The sequence below is a fragment of the Podarcis muralis genome, chromosome 8 (genome assembly GCF_964188315.1).
Source record: "Podarcis muralis chromosome 8, rPodMur119.hap1.1, whole genome shotgun sequence".
In the NCBI taxonomy this organism is placed as follows: domain Eukaryota; kingdom Metazoa; phylum Chordata; class Lepidosauria; order Squamata; family Lacertidae; genus Podarcis; species Podarcis muralis.
Window position 1 is genome coordinate 4,312,763 of NC_135662.1, and position 16,611 is coordinate 4,329,373.

Here is a 16,611-nt window from a genome sequence, read left to right on the forward strand (position 1 = left end):
ATAAGAGGACAACACAAGCTGTCAAGACACAACACATGAGAATGGTATGGCTAGGTATGAATTAGATGAGCCTTTGACTTCCATAGATGCTTCAATGTGCCTTGAGTTAGACATGAAGTCCATTCCTAGAAACTTCCAGTATATTTCTTGGTGAGATCCCCCCCCCCTTATGAGAACAAATAGAAACAATAATTTGATCAGTGTGAATTCCCCCTTCCTCCAATCCTTATCCCAGGGACTTTCCTTCTTAGGGGCTGGAAAGACCTTGAATGTAATATACACTTGAATGGGAACTGCATAAGAGCACACCTAGGGCTCTTGCACATTTCCCATTCTCTTCGGTGTTGCTTGCCTGGCACATGTTGCCAGTGGCTGATGTCCAGTTTCACTGAGTCTTACGGAGGACAAATTCGTTTCAAGTCAAGAGCAACTTGTATGCTCCAGTCTTCGATGTGTTTGCAATCTGCCCCATTCACTGCAATGGAGGATGCAACTCCACTTTTACAATGCACTCTCCACTGAAGAAAATGGAACAGACTTTCTCAGCAGCTATGAGAGCCACCAGACATTGCCCAGTACATGCAATCTATCCCTGATTCCCTATTCCCTATCTCTCTCCATTCCCTATCTCTCTCCATTCCTTATCTCTCTCCATTCAACTCATAAACCCATTTTCCCCAAATTCAGTTTCAGATCCACCCCCACAACCCAACCCCAGTCCACAACAACAAAAGATAATTGCAGGTTTGCAGGCAAAATATTATAACAAAAAAGCATATTAGGCCCCTTCCCGCCCCAAATGAAAAATGCTCAAACAAAAGTTTTGGGACAATAATACGAAGATTGCTATGACAAAATAGACAAGGAGGGGTTATCTGGAGTCTTTTACTGTGTCTGTGGGTTTGGGAAAGATCCTGCACCTTTGTCCCCCCCCCCCAAAAAAAAAACCTGGTGATTTTTCTCTATAAAAAAAACCCTGATCTATTTTTCTTCACTGAAATATTGCTGATCGTTTTACGGTTAAAAGAAAAGGCAGGATTATGTCTGAGGAAAGCTTGCGATTTGTTATTTCACCACCAGAAAATAAGAGAGGAAGCAATTCCACATGTTCATTTTTCCTCAGAAAAGATCAAAACTGCTTGATCAATTCTTATACTCCTCTTGCCTTCTTGCAGAACAATTTCCAGCTAACTTGGCCACTTGGAAAGTGGCGGCATCGATTTCTGTTTGAGGTCTTATGGAAACACAGAGAGAAACGTGTTTTAAAACATGGTGGTTCTGAATTCAAAGTCTGAGGGGGTCAGATTTTTTTTTAAAAAAAACTTGGTGTCAAGAGGAAGACGCCAAATGCATCAGGCCATTTCCTCGACACAATATGACAATCCAAACCCTGAAGATGAGGAAGACCTGCATGTTAAGATGCTTCCATACTTTTTCCTCGCAGGAGAAAGCCGGAAGAACATCTCCACCCCATCTGCATGGGACAGAAGCATGGAAAAATGAGCGGAATGACGCACGCCAAAGAAATGGAACTCCTTGGGTTTCAAGTTCTCTTTTTATTGAAGAAAAGAAAAAGAAGAAAAAAAAATAGATTTTTTTCCCAAGTGGAATTTACTCAATTTTTCCCCCCAGTTTGACTCAAAGTCCCTAAGGCAATGTTCTCCATATGTTCTCAACTTTTCCATGTCTCTTAACCAGGGATTGTCTACTTGAGGAAGCAGACCGGAGGAAAGATGTTGTTCAGTCTTTCGAAAGCAACGAGGGGGTAAAATGAGGCCACACATGAACCTTTGTACAAAGGCCCACAATGAGCTTGCCTAGGGTCTACTAGCAGTCAACATATGACCTACATTCTTGTTTGTTCATTGTTTGTTTGCCTGGTTTTTTGTTTTTTTAAAAAAACCTCCCCTTCCCACTCAAGGTTCTTCTCTCTCTCTCTTTTGTCTGGAAACCAGTTGAGTGGATCTCAATTGTCTTAAGTGGAGATCTCTTCATTGTCCATACATCACACTTTTTATTGTTATTGTTTTTTACGGAGAGTTCAGAAAATCCAGTATGGAAGGAGATGTCCGCTGCCCCACCAGGACTCCCTCTTCCATCCAACTTCCCTGCCCCAATCAGGCATCCTCTGAGCTAGCTCCCAGAAGACTGCTGGAGAAATCCCAACTTTCTGAGGAAGAGGCCTCTTTCCGGTTGAGGGGGATCTCTGTTCCTGATGACGTTCTGGTGGCTGCGAGGAGACAGAAGGGAGATGGGCAGGTTCCTCTCAATCTACCTCTAGAAGAGAGAATGGGTCACAGGATGTGTCCAGTGGAACTGTGGGTACCCAATGCTCAGTCAAGCACCTCCTGAGTTTCCATTCCAGACATCCATTGTGGCAGCATGACTAGCAGCACCCTCTTGGTGAAGATCCTCCGTTAATCCATTTGCCGCTGAGGCCGATGTCATTTTTTTAAAAAGAAAACAACAACCTCTAATCCTCCCTTTCCCCTTATTATTTCATCATTCCCTTCCCTTCGCCGTGGCCTTCTCTCTTCCCCCACCCACCCCCCGGCCATCTTCCTTACCTGGGAAAGACCGTATTGCGTTCCGTACCTACTGCTACTATGTTCTACAAAGTAATAGTTTTCCCCACCCGACTCTGTCTCCCGAGAACAATACAAATGTTACTCCATATTATGTTTCCTTTTTAACTGAAAGGTTTCGAAAAGAAACCAACAGACATTGCTCTCTTGCTCCATTTCAATTCCGTTTGATTGGTTCTCTTTTTATTATTATTATTTTAAAAAATCTTTTATCTGTTTGTATTTTGTGTTTTGTTTTCCAGGGTGGGGGGAAAAGGACACCCAAAGAGTCTTTCTTCTTGCTTTTTTTCCCTCCTCAGACCTCTGTCTGGAGGTCGATAATGTCCTGTCCCACCAGGGGGATTGTGGCGCCCGCCTTTTCCCACTCAACAGTTTTGAGTTCCAAGGGAGACTGTGACACCAACTCCATGTCCTTTTTAACCCACGCCGGCGGGGAGTGGACCTTCCGGATCCCTTCCCAGGGTCTCTTGTTTGGTGTCTGCTGTTTTTCTTGCTGCAACAAAAGGGGGGAACAAAACAGAAAAAAAAGAGAAGAGATCAGATTTCCATGAAATTAAGTTGAGAGGAAGGCCAAAAGGTTTTGTCGATTCTTTTGGCTGAATTGATTAAAAAAAAAAAAAAAAAGCTTTCGATCGATTAAAATGGCACTGGATTAATTGGGAGGTGGATGGCTTTAAAATTAATTACTTGAATGCAAGTATTTGCAAAAGCCTCAGGTGACAGTCAATATATTTGAAAAGGTAATTTCCCCCTTTCCCTCCTTTACTAAAGAATATGCATTTGTAGTGGCAACTTCAGTGCATGCATTACTCCCCCCCCAAAAAAAAAGCCGTGTCCATTTGGAGCAATTTGTGTTGGGGTAATTGCATGATAAGAGAAGGATAAATCATCCTTCCCTGACACTGGGCCTTGGCCATGAATGCCCTACCAGAGGGATGGAGACCCTTCAGCCTGGTGCTTGAATCTGGTCCTCCATGCCTCCCTGTTTAGTCCCCGAAACTCTCCCCAGACCACACCCCCTCATCAGCCCTGCTCCGGACTCCCCTCTGGTACTCTGGTTTGGCTGAAATGTGTCCTTGAGCTGTGATAATGCTTCTTGTCTGGATGGATGAAGAGATGTGGGCGGGAGAGGTTTGCAGAAACTTCTGGGTACCTAGAATGCACCCTGCGGTATTGTCAGGGATTGTGCTGAGGAGGGCTGCACTGAGGAGGAATGGTGGAAGCCTCCCCCTGCTCCTGAGCAGGATCCTGAATCTTCCCAGGAGCAGTGGGACAGTATAGATTTGGAACAGTGGTTTGCAGAGGGACATAGTTCAGAAGGCAGAAGTTGGGAAGAACTGGGTGGGGAACAGCTAGGAGAAGAAGAACTGGGAAAGAGAGAGAGTTAACAGACTCACTCTCTCTGGAATGTGTCCATCTGATCAGTCCAAGGTCAAGGAGATCAGATAAGGTGGCAGCTCTGAAAGCTCGGTGGTTGCGAGATCAGGCTGCAAGATGCGGTAGTGACGTGGGTGACAAGGGGGGAAGTGGGTGGAATCTTTAACTGGGAGCACCTTCATTCCTAGGAATGGATTCTTTGTTCTCTTGCTGTGATCATTAAAATCTCTAACTGGTAAGAGTCTCCTTTCATTTTGTTCTGTTTATCTACTGCCAAAGGGGACGGGGAGGAAGCTGAGTCCCTGAAGCCTGACAGGGATAGAGGTAAAAGTCACACCCATTGCACAATACAGTTTCCTTTTGTCTCCGCCATTCACTTGTTTGTAGCTCCCAGAAAAACTTCCACAACTTACAAGGGAAGGTAACCCTCAGCCTGAAAAATGTTCCCTATTCCTGCTCTACCACTGCATCTGCTATTTGCATTTTTTAAAAAAGTGGGAGCTCCAGTCATGGCTCAGTTGGAATCGCATCTAGTTTGGCCCTTAATTTCACCCATCCTTCCCCTTGTTACGCTAATGAACTGGCTGCAATGGCTTGTAGAAGGAAGGATTAGGAAATGGGGATCCCCTGGCAATATACGCAAGCCCTGCCCTTCCCACAAAATGGCAGAAAATTCATGTTCCTGATGCCATCGGAAATCTCATCCTTCTGGATCAACTGGGAGGGATCACTGCTATAATTATCTGCCATCTTGTGGAAGGCCAAGGCTCATGTAATTTGACAGGAAGCGTTCTTAAAAACCTGATAAACTTCTCCTTGCTCGGCGGCACCAGACAAACTTAGTGGTATTCTGTGATTTATAGAGATGTAAGCACAATAGGATCTTTCCATAACGCTACCCAAAATAGCATGTTCGAAACCCAAGGGGGATATTTTGCTTTTAAAATGGTGCATCATTCTCTTCAATAAAACAGGCTGTAGAAACCTCACCAAGAGCGTTATTACAATTCACAAAGGGATTTTTCATGCGAAATATCTGCCATGGGAAAGATTAGGGGTTACTGGAGAGAGAAAAGGAGTGCAGGATTCAATTCAGGCAGTCACAGCACTGGGGGAATGGAAGTAAGGTACACATGTGTGATGGCTGAGGAGAAATTGAAGGAAACTCATGAAACCTCACTGGGGTGGGGGGAATAAACCTCCTTTTGTGCTACAAAACTTATCCACTAGTTCTTTGGATGTAAGAATTTTCCATCCTTTTGAGAGGATATCCCTCCATGCTGTATGGGGATGTGGCACTGGAGGAGCTTTGTGGGAATGTGGGGTTGGGGTGAAATTCAAAGGAGGGGGTTAGCATAGGGTGGGGCATCTGCAGGATTGGTGAGCAAAATGAGCAGGGTCTGCAGCCCCTAGTAATACAGTAGTACCTGTTGAGATTCCATTCCACCTTTTGCTGCAGACATGGGAATGTTGCGTGTCACATGTCTGTTTACATTCCAGCACAGATTGCTGGCGTGAGCGGAACTTCCGCTCTGTATAGCTGTTGTTTTTGGTGCTCTCTCCGAGAAGACGGCAAGGAGAGACGACATATTTATTTGTCCTGATTTATGTTTAATAAGGGATGTGGGTGGTGCTGTGGGTTAAACCACAGAGCCTAGGACTAGCCGATCAGAAGGTCAGTGGTTCAAATCCCCATGAAGGGGTGAGCTCCCGTTGCTCGGTCCCTGCTCCTGCCCACCTAGCAGTTCGAAAGCACTTCAAAGTGCAAGTAGATAAATAGGTACTGCTCTGGTGGGAAGGTAAACGGCGTTTCCATGCACTGCTCTGGTTCGCCAGAAGTGGCTTAGTCATGTTGGCCACATGACCCGGAAGCTGTACACCGGCTCCCTCGGCCAATAAAGTGAGATGAGCGCCGCAACCCCAGAGTCGGCCACGACTGGACCTAATGGTCAGGGGTCCCTTTACCTTTATGTTTAATAAATGTGTAGCTTAGTATGCATCTACAGCCTCAAGCCTCTTCTGTTGCGCAGTATACACTGCTGAGTAAAGTGTGCTCAAGTCTGTAAGCTTGAGTCGCTGATGTACGTAGGAGCAGAGGTCAACGAATCTTTGCAGTGGCAAGGCTGAGAGGGAGACCTTCTAGCTGGGGCCGAGCCAGCTGGCCTATCAACTCCAAGATGCCCACAGTACCTTGGTTGTGGAATGGCTTGGCTCCCGAACAAATTGGCTCCCGAAAGCTGCAAGCCTGGAAGTGTTCCGATTTGCGAACATTTTTTGAAAGCCAAAGGTCTGACACAGATTCTGCGGCTTCCGATTGAGCGCAGGAAGCTTTGATAGCTGCACCCTGGTTTTCAAATGGTTCCGGGAGTCGAACGGACTCCTGGAATGGATTAAGTTCAACATCCAAGGTACCACTTACATCACACTAATTGCATGGAATACACATAAACATTTAAGTTGTGACCTTGCAGCTCTTACATGTTTCTAATATGAGCCTTGGTACTTAAAAAGTTCTCAACCTTTCTTACATCAACTCTATAACATGAAGTGGTCATGAAGGTTGCTCCCTTTTGTTTCACCTCTATCCGTTTTTTGGTCCTGAGGTGCTCCCAGATGCCCAGAGCCTGCCATTCCTTTTTTTCAACAAGGCTTTTAAGTGGAGATTAATTATCCATCAGTACCTGTATTAGAAGGAACACGGGTGGCGCTGTGGGTTAAACCACAGAGCCTAGGACTTGCTGATCAGAAGGTCAGCGGTTCGAATCCCCGCGATGGGGTGAGCTCCTGTTGCTCGGTCCCTTCTCCTGCCAACCTAGCAGTTCGAAAGCACATCAAAGTGCAAGTAGATAAGTGCTCCGGAAGGTAAACGGTGTTTCTGTGTGCTGCTCTGGTTCGCCAGAAGAGGCTTAGTCATGCTGGCCACATGACCCGGAAGCTGTCTGCGGACAAACGCTGGCTCCCTCAGCCTATAGAGCGAGATGAGCGCGCAACCCCAGATACATACATACATATGTACGTATATATGCTTTGGGCCAGGGACGCGGGTGGCGCTGTGGGTAAAAGCCTCAGCGCTTAGGGCTTGCCGATCGAAAGGTCGGCGGTTCGAATCCCCGCAGCGGGGTGCGCTCCCGCTGCTCGGTCCCAGCGCCTGCCAACCTAGCAGTTCGAAAGCACCCTCGGGTGCAAGTAGATAAATAGGGACCGCTTGCCAGCGGGAAGGTAAACGGCGTTTCCGTGTGCTGCGCTGGCTCGCCAGATGCAGCTTTGTCACGCTGGCCACGTGACCCGGAAGTGTCTCCGGACAGCGCTGGCCCCCGGCCTCTTAAGTGAGATGGGCGCACAACCCCAGAGTCTGTCAAGACTGGCCCGTACGGGCAGGGGTACCTTTACCTTTACCTTTATGCTTTGGGCCACAATTTACCCAACATATGGCAGTTTCCGTTGTTCAGTGTGAGTAGTGGGAATGGTTTCTACAAGAATGGCTTGGAAAACACACATCCAGCAGAATGAGTTGCAGCTGAAATGTAAAAAATAAGTGCTTCCAGTACATAATGTGGGTCTATATAACTATCTATATAACTAGACTGGGATGATTATCTTAAGAAGGTGTTCATAATAAGTGATGAATGGCACAAAAATCTTTTTGTGCTTCCTTTTTCTATCCATTTGTCCTCCGATCACTTAATATTTGTTCTTACTGGATGGGCTATTGATTGTTGCCTGGTTTATTATAAAGATAGTCTTTATGTATTTATGGTTTGTATTAGTTATATTACATCGAAATAGGTCTTACTTAAATGAAAAGTTGTACAAAAAAAGCACACCTTTAAAATGCGCTGATAGTTTTCCAGTATTGAACATGTTGTACATGTTAAATATTTGAATTAAGTCATTCATATTTTTTTAAAAAAGAAAGTAAATATAAATTCCAGCCCCAGGGATTTTAACCTCCCGCCCCTGCAATGTGTTGAGGAAATAAATGAATGCCACATTTGCAGACCTTTTTCTCTGCATAAATTCTGGGCATCAGGTTTGCCCATGAAAGGCTTCAGCTCAAAGCAGGAGATTGACAGCTGCACTGAACTGGAAACAGTTCTGAATTCGGTCCCTCCTCAAGGCCCTGGATCAAAGCCACCACCCTCCTCCCCAAAAGAGATGGGGAGAATATTCCTTTTATCACCTTCAAAGCAAATACCGGGTGGTACGTGAACAAAAGATTCCTTCCTCCTCTCCCCAGTGCATAGTTAGAGGCTGAGCTCTGGCTTCAAGCATCACCCAGTCTGAGCAGGAGAACCTCCCTCCCATCACTCAGTGACGTGACTTCAGAAGCAAGACGTTCTACTGACTGGGTAAGTTCTGCTCGAGGGTCTCCTGCTTATTGGTAGCAAAGCAACTTCCAGCTCATTTTCCCCAAGTCTTGGTTCACAGGAGGGGAAGGGCTGATCTAAAGAGCTTCAGCAAAGCGCTTAAGGAAGCGTGTGAGAGATATTTTGAGCCTCAAAGGGATGCTTCCGAATTCTTCTGTGAAATCTTCCTTCTGCAAAGCCTAGTCTCTCTAGCCCAGCACTCTGCCTCAAACAGTGGTCCATGAAAATCCACAATAAGGGCACACCAAGAGATCCATCCTTCTGCTGCTCACCAGCAGCTTATATTTGAAAGTCACAAAATATGCACTCTTGATGGATTCTCTTGAAAACCAAATAAGCATAAGACTTATGGTTCTATGTTTTCAAGAGAATCCATCAAGAGTGCATATTTTGTAACTTTCAGAGATTTATAAGATTTATTTGGTTTCGCAGAGAGTGCGTATTTCATATATTTCATACTGTTCAATGCTCTGCATAGATTATATAAAGAGTTTATATTGACATCGCATTGTTGTACTTGGTCATCGTGTTGCTTTGGATATTACTGATAATTGTTTGCAACACAGGGGTTTAATTGTTTGGTTACTGCTCACCAGCAGCTGGCATTCAGTGGCAATACTGCCTCTGAGCAGGAACGCTTCCCTTCCTCCACCCTCCTCCTCCTTCTTTCCTTTTGCGTCAAGGGACCGTGTTACATTTTTTTTCTTGTCGCAATGCAGCTGCTCTGGGGTGCTTTTGAGCTGAAAAGCTAGGGTGAAAAACAGCACTAGGAAACCTCTAATAAAATAAATGTTCGTGGCTAATAGTCACTGACAGACTGCCCCTGCCCCCATCCTTCTCCAAATATTTATCTATCTTCACGGCCTAGGACCCTTGTACCTACGGGGCCGCCTCTCCCAATATGCCCCAAGGAGGACCTTAAGGTCCATAAATGGCAACACCCTAGAGGTCCTGGGCCCTAAGGAAATAGATTAGCCTCAACCAGAGCCAGGGCCTTTTCAACACTGGCTCCGGCTGGTGGAACGCTCTGTCTCATGAGACCAGGGCCCTGCAGGATCTGATTTCTTTCCGCAGGGCCTGTAAGACAGAGTTGTTCCGCCTGGCCTTTGGCTTGGAATCCACTTGATCCCCTTCCCCTCTTTCCTTTCTCCTTTCTCCTTTTGTGATGGAACTCCTATTTGGGGACTTCCCTGGCTTTTTTCTGGCCCATGTAGGACCAGTCTGGATAGTTGGCCTTGGTGAAGACTTGACATATCCATCCCCCCCAAAAGTTTTTGATTTGAGTTCCTACTGAAATGAAGCTGCATTTTAATGTTGTATTTTAATCTTGTTTTCAAGTTGTATTTCAATCAATTGTTTTTATACCGGTGTTAGCCGCCCTGAGCCTGGTCTTGGCTGGGGAGGGCAGGGTATAAATCATCATCATCATCATCATCATCATCATCTAGTTCTCTTTGGAAGACATCAGACTTGAAGACCTCTCACTAACTCTTGTCTTATGTTTGTGAATTCCAGACAGTGGCTACGATTACTGCATGCCCGGGGATTGGACCCTCGGGGTCCGTTCCAGCTTTGCCATTCTACGACTCGATGTGTTGTGTGAAGAAGGGAGGTTTTCTTCTTCTCAATGGCGATGTCTGTCCCAAACCTGCTGTCAGGACAGTCGGGGTAGCCATGGAACCAAGGTGATGGAAAAGCTTCGTAACCATAAAACATGCTTCTGAGATGGGCGAAGTGGACATCTTTGGACATTGGCAAGGCAAGAGAAGGTGGTTGCCAAGTAGGTATGGTTTGGGAGGGATGCAGTCAAGGCTCTAACAATGTCGGAAGGAAATGGATTGGGAGAGTTGCATGATTCCTCTTTTCTGTGCGATGTCGGGAGCGGAAGGGTCAAGGGAGCATTCGAGGGGTGCTTGGCCCATGATTGAGAGGACCGGATGCTTACTTAAGGATAGGAGAATGCATTTGAAAACATGCGCCATGGCGAGGATTGGAAGGGAGGATGTCTCTATGAGGTTCATTAAGGAAACGCAGGCAGTAAGACTTACGCTAGCGTTAGTTTTATCACTTCCGCCCGAAGAAACACTCCATCGTTTTATAGCCTGAATGCACAAGAGAGAACAGGGTGTTTCCCTCCTCTTTGATCAACGTAATTGAATTGGCGCACACCAAGGAACAAGGGTGCACCTCCTGCGTCCAGGAGAACAGTGAAATAACCATTCCAGAGCATTTACCCTTTAAAAACATAGTGCTTGGTGGGGAAAGGGAAACGTGCAGAACTGGAGAGGAAGCTGCAAAAGGAACCATAAAATCCTGGCAAGCAGTGTTGCATTACGGGCCTCTGCAGGAACACAGAAAGCTGCCTTCTACTGAGTCAGACCTTTGGGTCCATCAAGCTCATATTGTGTACTCTGACTGGCAGAAGCTCTCCAAGATTTCAGACAATGGTCTCTCCCAGCTACACCTGGAGATGCTATACCTGGAGTTGCTACACCTGTAGAATTGGATATTCATACATATCCAAGGGTTGAATTAGATGACATTTGGGGTCCTTTCCAATTCTACAATTCTATGATTCTGTGCTTCTATGCCAGGGATTGAATCAGGGTCATTCTGTCTGCAGAAGAGGGGTTATGTCACTGCACTATGGTTCTTCTTAATTTCTAAAGGCAGTGTGGGGAGAATCAATCTTGAGATTATAACCTAGTTATTTTATTTATTAAATTTATTACTCGCTTTTTTTTGCCACGGCAACTCAAAGAGACTTACAATATTTTAAGCAAGCAAACACATACATGCATTAAAACCAGCTTTAAAAACAACCTAAGACAATTTGGTTTGTTGTTTTCTTTTTTAAAAACCCCTACATTAAAACATCCCGTCCATGAAAACAAAAATGCTGTACAGAATTCAAAGCCAAAGGCCTGGTGAAAAAGAAATGTTTTTGTTGAACTAGAAGCTGGTATTGACTTCTGATTCATCCTGCCTTAATTAATCCAGAATAAAGGAAGATGATCATGGATAAAAAAACCAGGATGTATCTGCAAGAAGTAATTCTTCGTGCAGAAACTTCTCTAATCTCCCCTGCTGCTTAGCTCAATCATGGAAAATTATTATTATTTTGCACAGGTGTAGCACAAAGTATGAGATAGTGTTACTCTTGGGCTTAGTCCTGCATCTGTGTGGTCTACTAAAGCACAGGGAGCGCTGTAGGCCAGGCACTCTGCTTGGGGGCCAGATCATTATTTTTGCCCCCCCCCTTGAGGTTTAACAGGTGGGCGGAGCCTGAGATTTAGGAATGATGCCATCATCCAAGGTCAATAGCATTGGGACAGTAGAATGCAGCTTTTGAAAAAAGGCAGGCTGAAGTTTCTCCAGAAAGAACTTCCAGCTGAACAGTTTATGGGGAAAATTTATGGGCTGGGGAACATCCATCATTTGGCAAAAATTTGCCTGGATACCATTTTGGCCAGCGATTCCTGGACATGTCCAGGAAAACCAGGACGTATGGCAGCCCTATATCTAGAAGACACGGGAGCAGGGAGTCAGAGAAAAATTGAAGTCATTTGCGCTTTTCTCCAGTCAAAAGAAGAAGAAGACTTAACGAAAACAGATTTTCAAACTGCAAATATCCTCACATGGGTGGGGGAGAATAAAAGGCAGAGGGGTTTTGCAAAATTATGGTTTTTGGAATTTCCCAGATCCTTTGTTTGCAGGCCCCCAAATAAATTAGGTCCCCAAGGATGGAGTTTTCAGGAAACTGGGCCAGAACTCACCTTGCTGTCTGTTGTTGGGGACTCCTTCTCTTTCTCTGCATGCTGCAGCTTTCTGTTCAAGTCCTGGAACATGTCTTGGTGACGTTTTCTCGTGTGCATGATTTTCTGCAACGGGCGAGAGAGAAACAGGTCAGGATATCCCAGGTCCATCAAAGCCTCAGGCAGGAATTGTGAGATCAATTAAACCTAATTAAAGGTAAAGGTAAAGGTACCCCTGCCCATACGGGCCAGTCTTGCCAGACTGTAGGGTTGTGCGCTCATCTCACTCTATAGGCCGGGAGCCAGCGCTGTCCGCAGACACTTCCGGGTCACGTGGCCAGCGTGACAAGCTGCATCTGGCGAGCCAGCGCAGCACACGGAACGCCGTTTACCTTCCCGCTGGTAAGCGGTCCCTATTTATCTACTTGCACCCGAAGGTGCTTTCGAACTGCTAGGTTGGCAGGCGCTGGGACCGAACGACGGGAGCGCACCCCGCCGCGGGGATTCGAACCGCCGACCTTTCAATCGGCAAGTCCTAGGCGCTGAGGCTTTTACCCACAGCGCCACCCGCGTCCCTTAAACCTAATTAGGAATGGGTGAATCTGTCCCAGTTTCTCATTGTTCTAGTCCTCATTTCTCCACATTTCCATATCACTTCATTATATATATATATATATAGAGAGAGAGAGAGAGAGAGATCTGATGAAAATTCTTCAGTGTTTTAGTGCAGCTCTCTCTTAATATAGTTATTTTGGGTGCAGTTTCCCCTAATATAAATTTACTGATTTACACTTATAAACTGCTTGGTTATAATAAAACTTCTAAGCCGTTTACAGTTTTTTAAAACATGTTAAGAAAGATGATCAATAAAAAGGTTAAAAAGGGGTATCTAAAACATTTGTAACATAATTAAATGAGCTTTTAAAGAAATCAAAAAAGATAACTAAACTCAACAGAAAGCAAAAGGATTAATACACATGCCAGCCTGCTACATTTGTGGATAGGGTCGCCAAACAAAAACATTTTAAGCAAGCACCACAAAGAGCGTTTGCCTGGTTTCAACAGGCAGGGAGTTCCAAAGTGTGTGTTCTACCATAGTAAAAGATTGATTTCTTACAAGTGTGGAATGAGTATTATTATATGGCACCTGTAGTAGTGCAATGCATTTCTGTATGCTATTTTCTCTAATGCATAGACTTTGATGCATACTAAATCCTAGTGTGTGCATTTCTGAACACACTGGAACTCCGCTGCAAAATTCAGAGACGTGTGAATTGTTTTGGAAACTGCGAATTAGGTAAAAGGTAAAGGTAAAGGTACCCCGCCCGTACGGGCCAGTCTTGACAGACTCTAGGGTTGTGCGCCCATCTCACTCAAGAGGCCGGGGGCCAGCGCTGTCCGGAGACACTTCCAAGTCACGTGGCCAGCGTGACATCGCTGCTCTGGCGAGCCAGCTCAGCACATGAAAACGCCGTTTACCTTCCTGCCAGTAAGCGGTCCCTATTTATCTACTTGCACCCGGGGGTGCTTTCGAACTGCTAGGTTGGCAGGCGCTGGGACCGAGCAATGGGAGCTCACCCCGTCGCGGGGATTCGAACCGCCGACCTTTCGATTGGCAAGCCCTAGGCGCTGAGGCTTTTACCCACAGCGCCACCCGCGTCCCGCGAATTAGGTAGGGTTGCCTTTAAATGTGAACCGGATTGAATTTCTCCCCCATCTTTAGTCCTAGCCAAGTAAAAATGCAGGACTGAAAACCCCCCTAAATGGCCCAATGAGTACTGAGAATGATCATTGCTCTCAGAACGCAGGATGTCCATTTGCAGGGGGCTTCCATTTGGTGGGTTCACCCCTTTTTGTACTTTTGCAAACCTTGGGGTTCCCCCAAACCTCTTAATACCATCCTCATGAGAGCGGATGGTCCTGTTTGGGCTACATAAGGAGAACGAGGTCGCTGTTTGTATATAGGATTTTTCATCCAAAACGAACCACTTCATTCTTTCAGTTTATGCGAGGCCTACTCAGAGAGGTGCCCTATGCAACACTCTGGGATACAGTTGCTGGACATTTTCTTCGATGCCTGGCTACCAGAAATTCTCTGTGCACTGCCCATGAGTCAAATTAGGCACACATTTGCATCAATGTACATTCCAGTGGGAGGGATGCAGGTGGCGCTGTGGGTTAAACCACAGAACCTAGGACTTGCCGATCAGAAGGTCGGCGGTTCGAATCCCCGTGACGGGGTGAGCTCCCGTTGCTTGGTCCCTGCTCCTGCTAACCTAGCCGTTTGAAAGCACATCAAAGTGCAAGTAGATAAATAGGTACCGCTCTGGCTGGAAGGTAAACGGCGTTTCCGTGTGCTGCTCTGGTTCACCAGAAGCGGCTTAGTCATGCTGGCCACATGACCCAGAAGCTGTATGCCAGCTCCCTCGGTCAGTAAAGCGAGATGAGCGCCACAACCCCAGAGTCGGCCACGACTGGACCTAATGGTCAGGGGTATCTTTACCTTTACCTTTACATTCCAGTGGAGAAAATTACCCCTTGTTATGGGGAATACACAGTGCTTTTTTTCCTAGAAAAAAGAGGTGCCAGAACCCACTATGAATGCCTCCCTCATCTTATAATGGCAATGGCACCCACCTGAGAGGTGACGGAACTGAGTTCCAGGGAGTTCTGGCTGAAAAAAAATAGCTCTGAATATGACACAAACTGATTCATGGGTTCTCGGGACTCAGACAATGACTCCAGACATTTTGGGTGTTAGGACAGTCAGTTCACTATATATGAAACTAAATTCAATGGAGGAATGGGGATGATAAGATTCACTCTCATCCTGACCTGTCCATTATGTAAATGGGGAAGTACTCACCTCGAAATCTAGCTCTGCATACCGGGATTTCCGTCTCTGGGGATTGAAAGAGAAAGACAGATTAGCAGTAGGGTGAGCCAACAGTGTGACGCGGCAGCTAAAAAAGCCAATGCAATTCTGGGCTGCATCAATAGGAGTATAGCATCTAGATCAAGGGAAGTAATAGTGCCACTGTATTCTGCTCTGGTCAGACCTCACCTGGAGTACTGTGTCCAGTTCTGGGCACCACAGTTCAAGAAGGACACTGACAAACTGGAACGTGTCCAGAGGAGGGCAACCAAAATGGTCAAAGGCCTGGAAACGATGCCTTATGAGGAATGGCTAAGGGAGCTGGGCATGTTTAGCCTGGAGAAGAGGAGGTTAAGGGGTGATATGATAGCCATGTTCAAATATATAAAAGGATGTCATACAGAGGAGGGAGAAAGGTTGTTTTCTGCTGCTCCAGAGAAGCGGACACAGAGCAATGGATCCAAACTACAAGAAAGAAGATTCCACCTAAACATTAGGAAGAACTTCCTGACAGTAAGAGCTGTTCGACAGTGGAATTGGCTGCCAAGGAGTGTGGTGGAGTCTCCATCTTTGGAGGTCTTTAAGCAGAGGCTTGACAACCATATGTCAGGAGTGCTCTGATGGTGTTTCCTGCTTGGCAGGGGGTTGGACTCGATGGCCCTTGTGGTCTATTCCAACTCTATGATTCTATGATACCACCCCAATGAAACTGACATTTTTTTTTTGCCACCAATTTTTTTTTTTTGGGGGGGAGCGATATTTCTCCTAGAGAAAGCACCACGCAAAGAGGCACTTGGTGTACACAATTTGCAGCGATGGCCACAATCGTGGCAGCCGTGCGGAGTCCAGGGGTGGTCCTGCCATTTGGCAAAGTGAGGCAACAGCCTTAGGTGGTGGATGAAGCCCCTAGCCATTCTCCTCTGCTGAAAAAACAGAGCTGTATGTGTGCTCTGCCACACTAGCCTGCTGCTCAGAGGAGCAGTGGAGGACACGATCCCATCACTAATAATTTGGGATCAGTTAACAATCTGGGACCTGGACCACTGTACCGATGAGATCACCTGACCCCAGATCAACCGCTTTGATCTGGCACAGTTATAGGAGCTACAGAATGTGAATTTTACATTTTAAAGAAATCAGTGATTTAGTGTGGCAGAACTACACTTGGGAGCTCCCTGCCTTTTGATATCAGGCAGGCTGTATGCTTTTAAAAACATTTTAGTATAGATAATCCTACTCAGTTGTTTAGAAAGTTTTAACCCCTTTTATGAAAACCATAGGGACGCGGGTGGCACTGTGGGTAAAAGCCTCAGCGCCTAGGGCTTGCCGATCGAAAGGTCGGCGGTTCGAATCCCCGCGGCGGGGTGCGCTCCCGTTGCTCGGTCCCAGCGCCTGCCAACCTAGCAGTTCGAAAGCACTCCCGGGTGCAAGTAGATAAATAGGGACCGCTTACTAGTGGGAAGGTAAACGGCGTTTCCATGTGCGGCTCTGGCTCGCCAGAGCAGCGATGTCACGCTGGCCACGTGACCCGGAAGTGTCTCCGGACAGCGCTGGCCCCCGGCCTCTTGAGTGAGATGGGCGCACAACCCTATAGTCTGTCAAGACTGGCCCGTACGGGCAGGGGTACCTTTACCTTTTACCTTATGAAAACC

At 46.2% G+C, this 16,611-nt stretch overlaps 1 protein-coding gene across 2 annotated transcripts in view; it reads right to left on the minus strand.

Moving 5' to 3' along the window:
• Window positions 1–1,536: 1,536 nt before the first annotated feature.
• The window catches only part of ADGRB1 (adhesion G protein-coupled receptor B1), a 381,963-nt gene continuing 366,888 nt past the window's right edge, over window positions 1,537–16,611 (minus strand). Inside the window, exons 29-31 of one of the 2 annotated variants that reach the window (XM_077932693.1) lie at window positions 14,951–14,986; window positions 12,106–12,210; window positions 1,537–3,078 (exon numbers count right to left, since the gene is read on the minus strand). In XM_077932693.1, the coding sequence (XP_077788819.1) occupies window positions 2,881–3,078; window positions 12,106–12,210; window positions 14,951–14,986 (339 nt within the window). In that variant the 3' untranslated portion in view covers window positions 1,537–2,880. Of the gene's footprint in view, window positions 3,079–9,895; window positions 10,432–12,105; window positions 12,211–14,950; window positions 14,987–16,611 lie in introns of those variants that run through there. The other variant, XM_077932692.1, reaches the window with a different exon arrangement.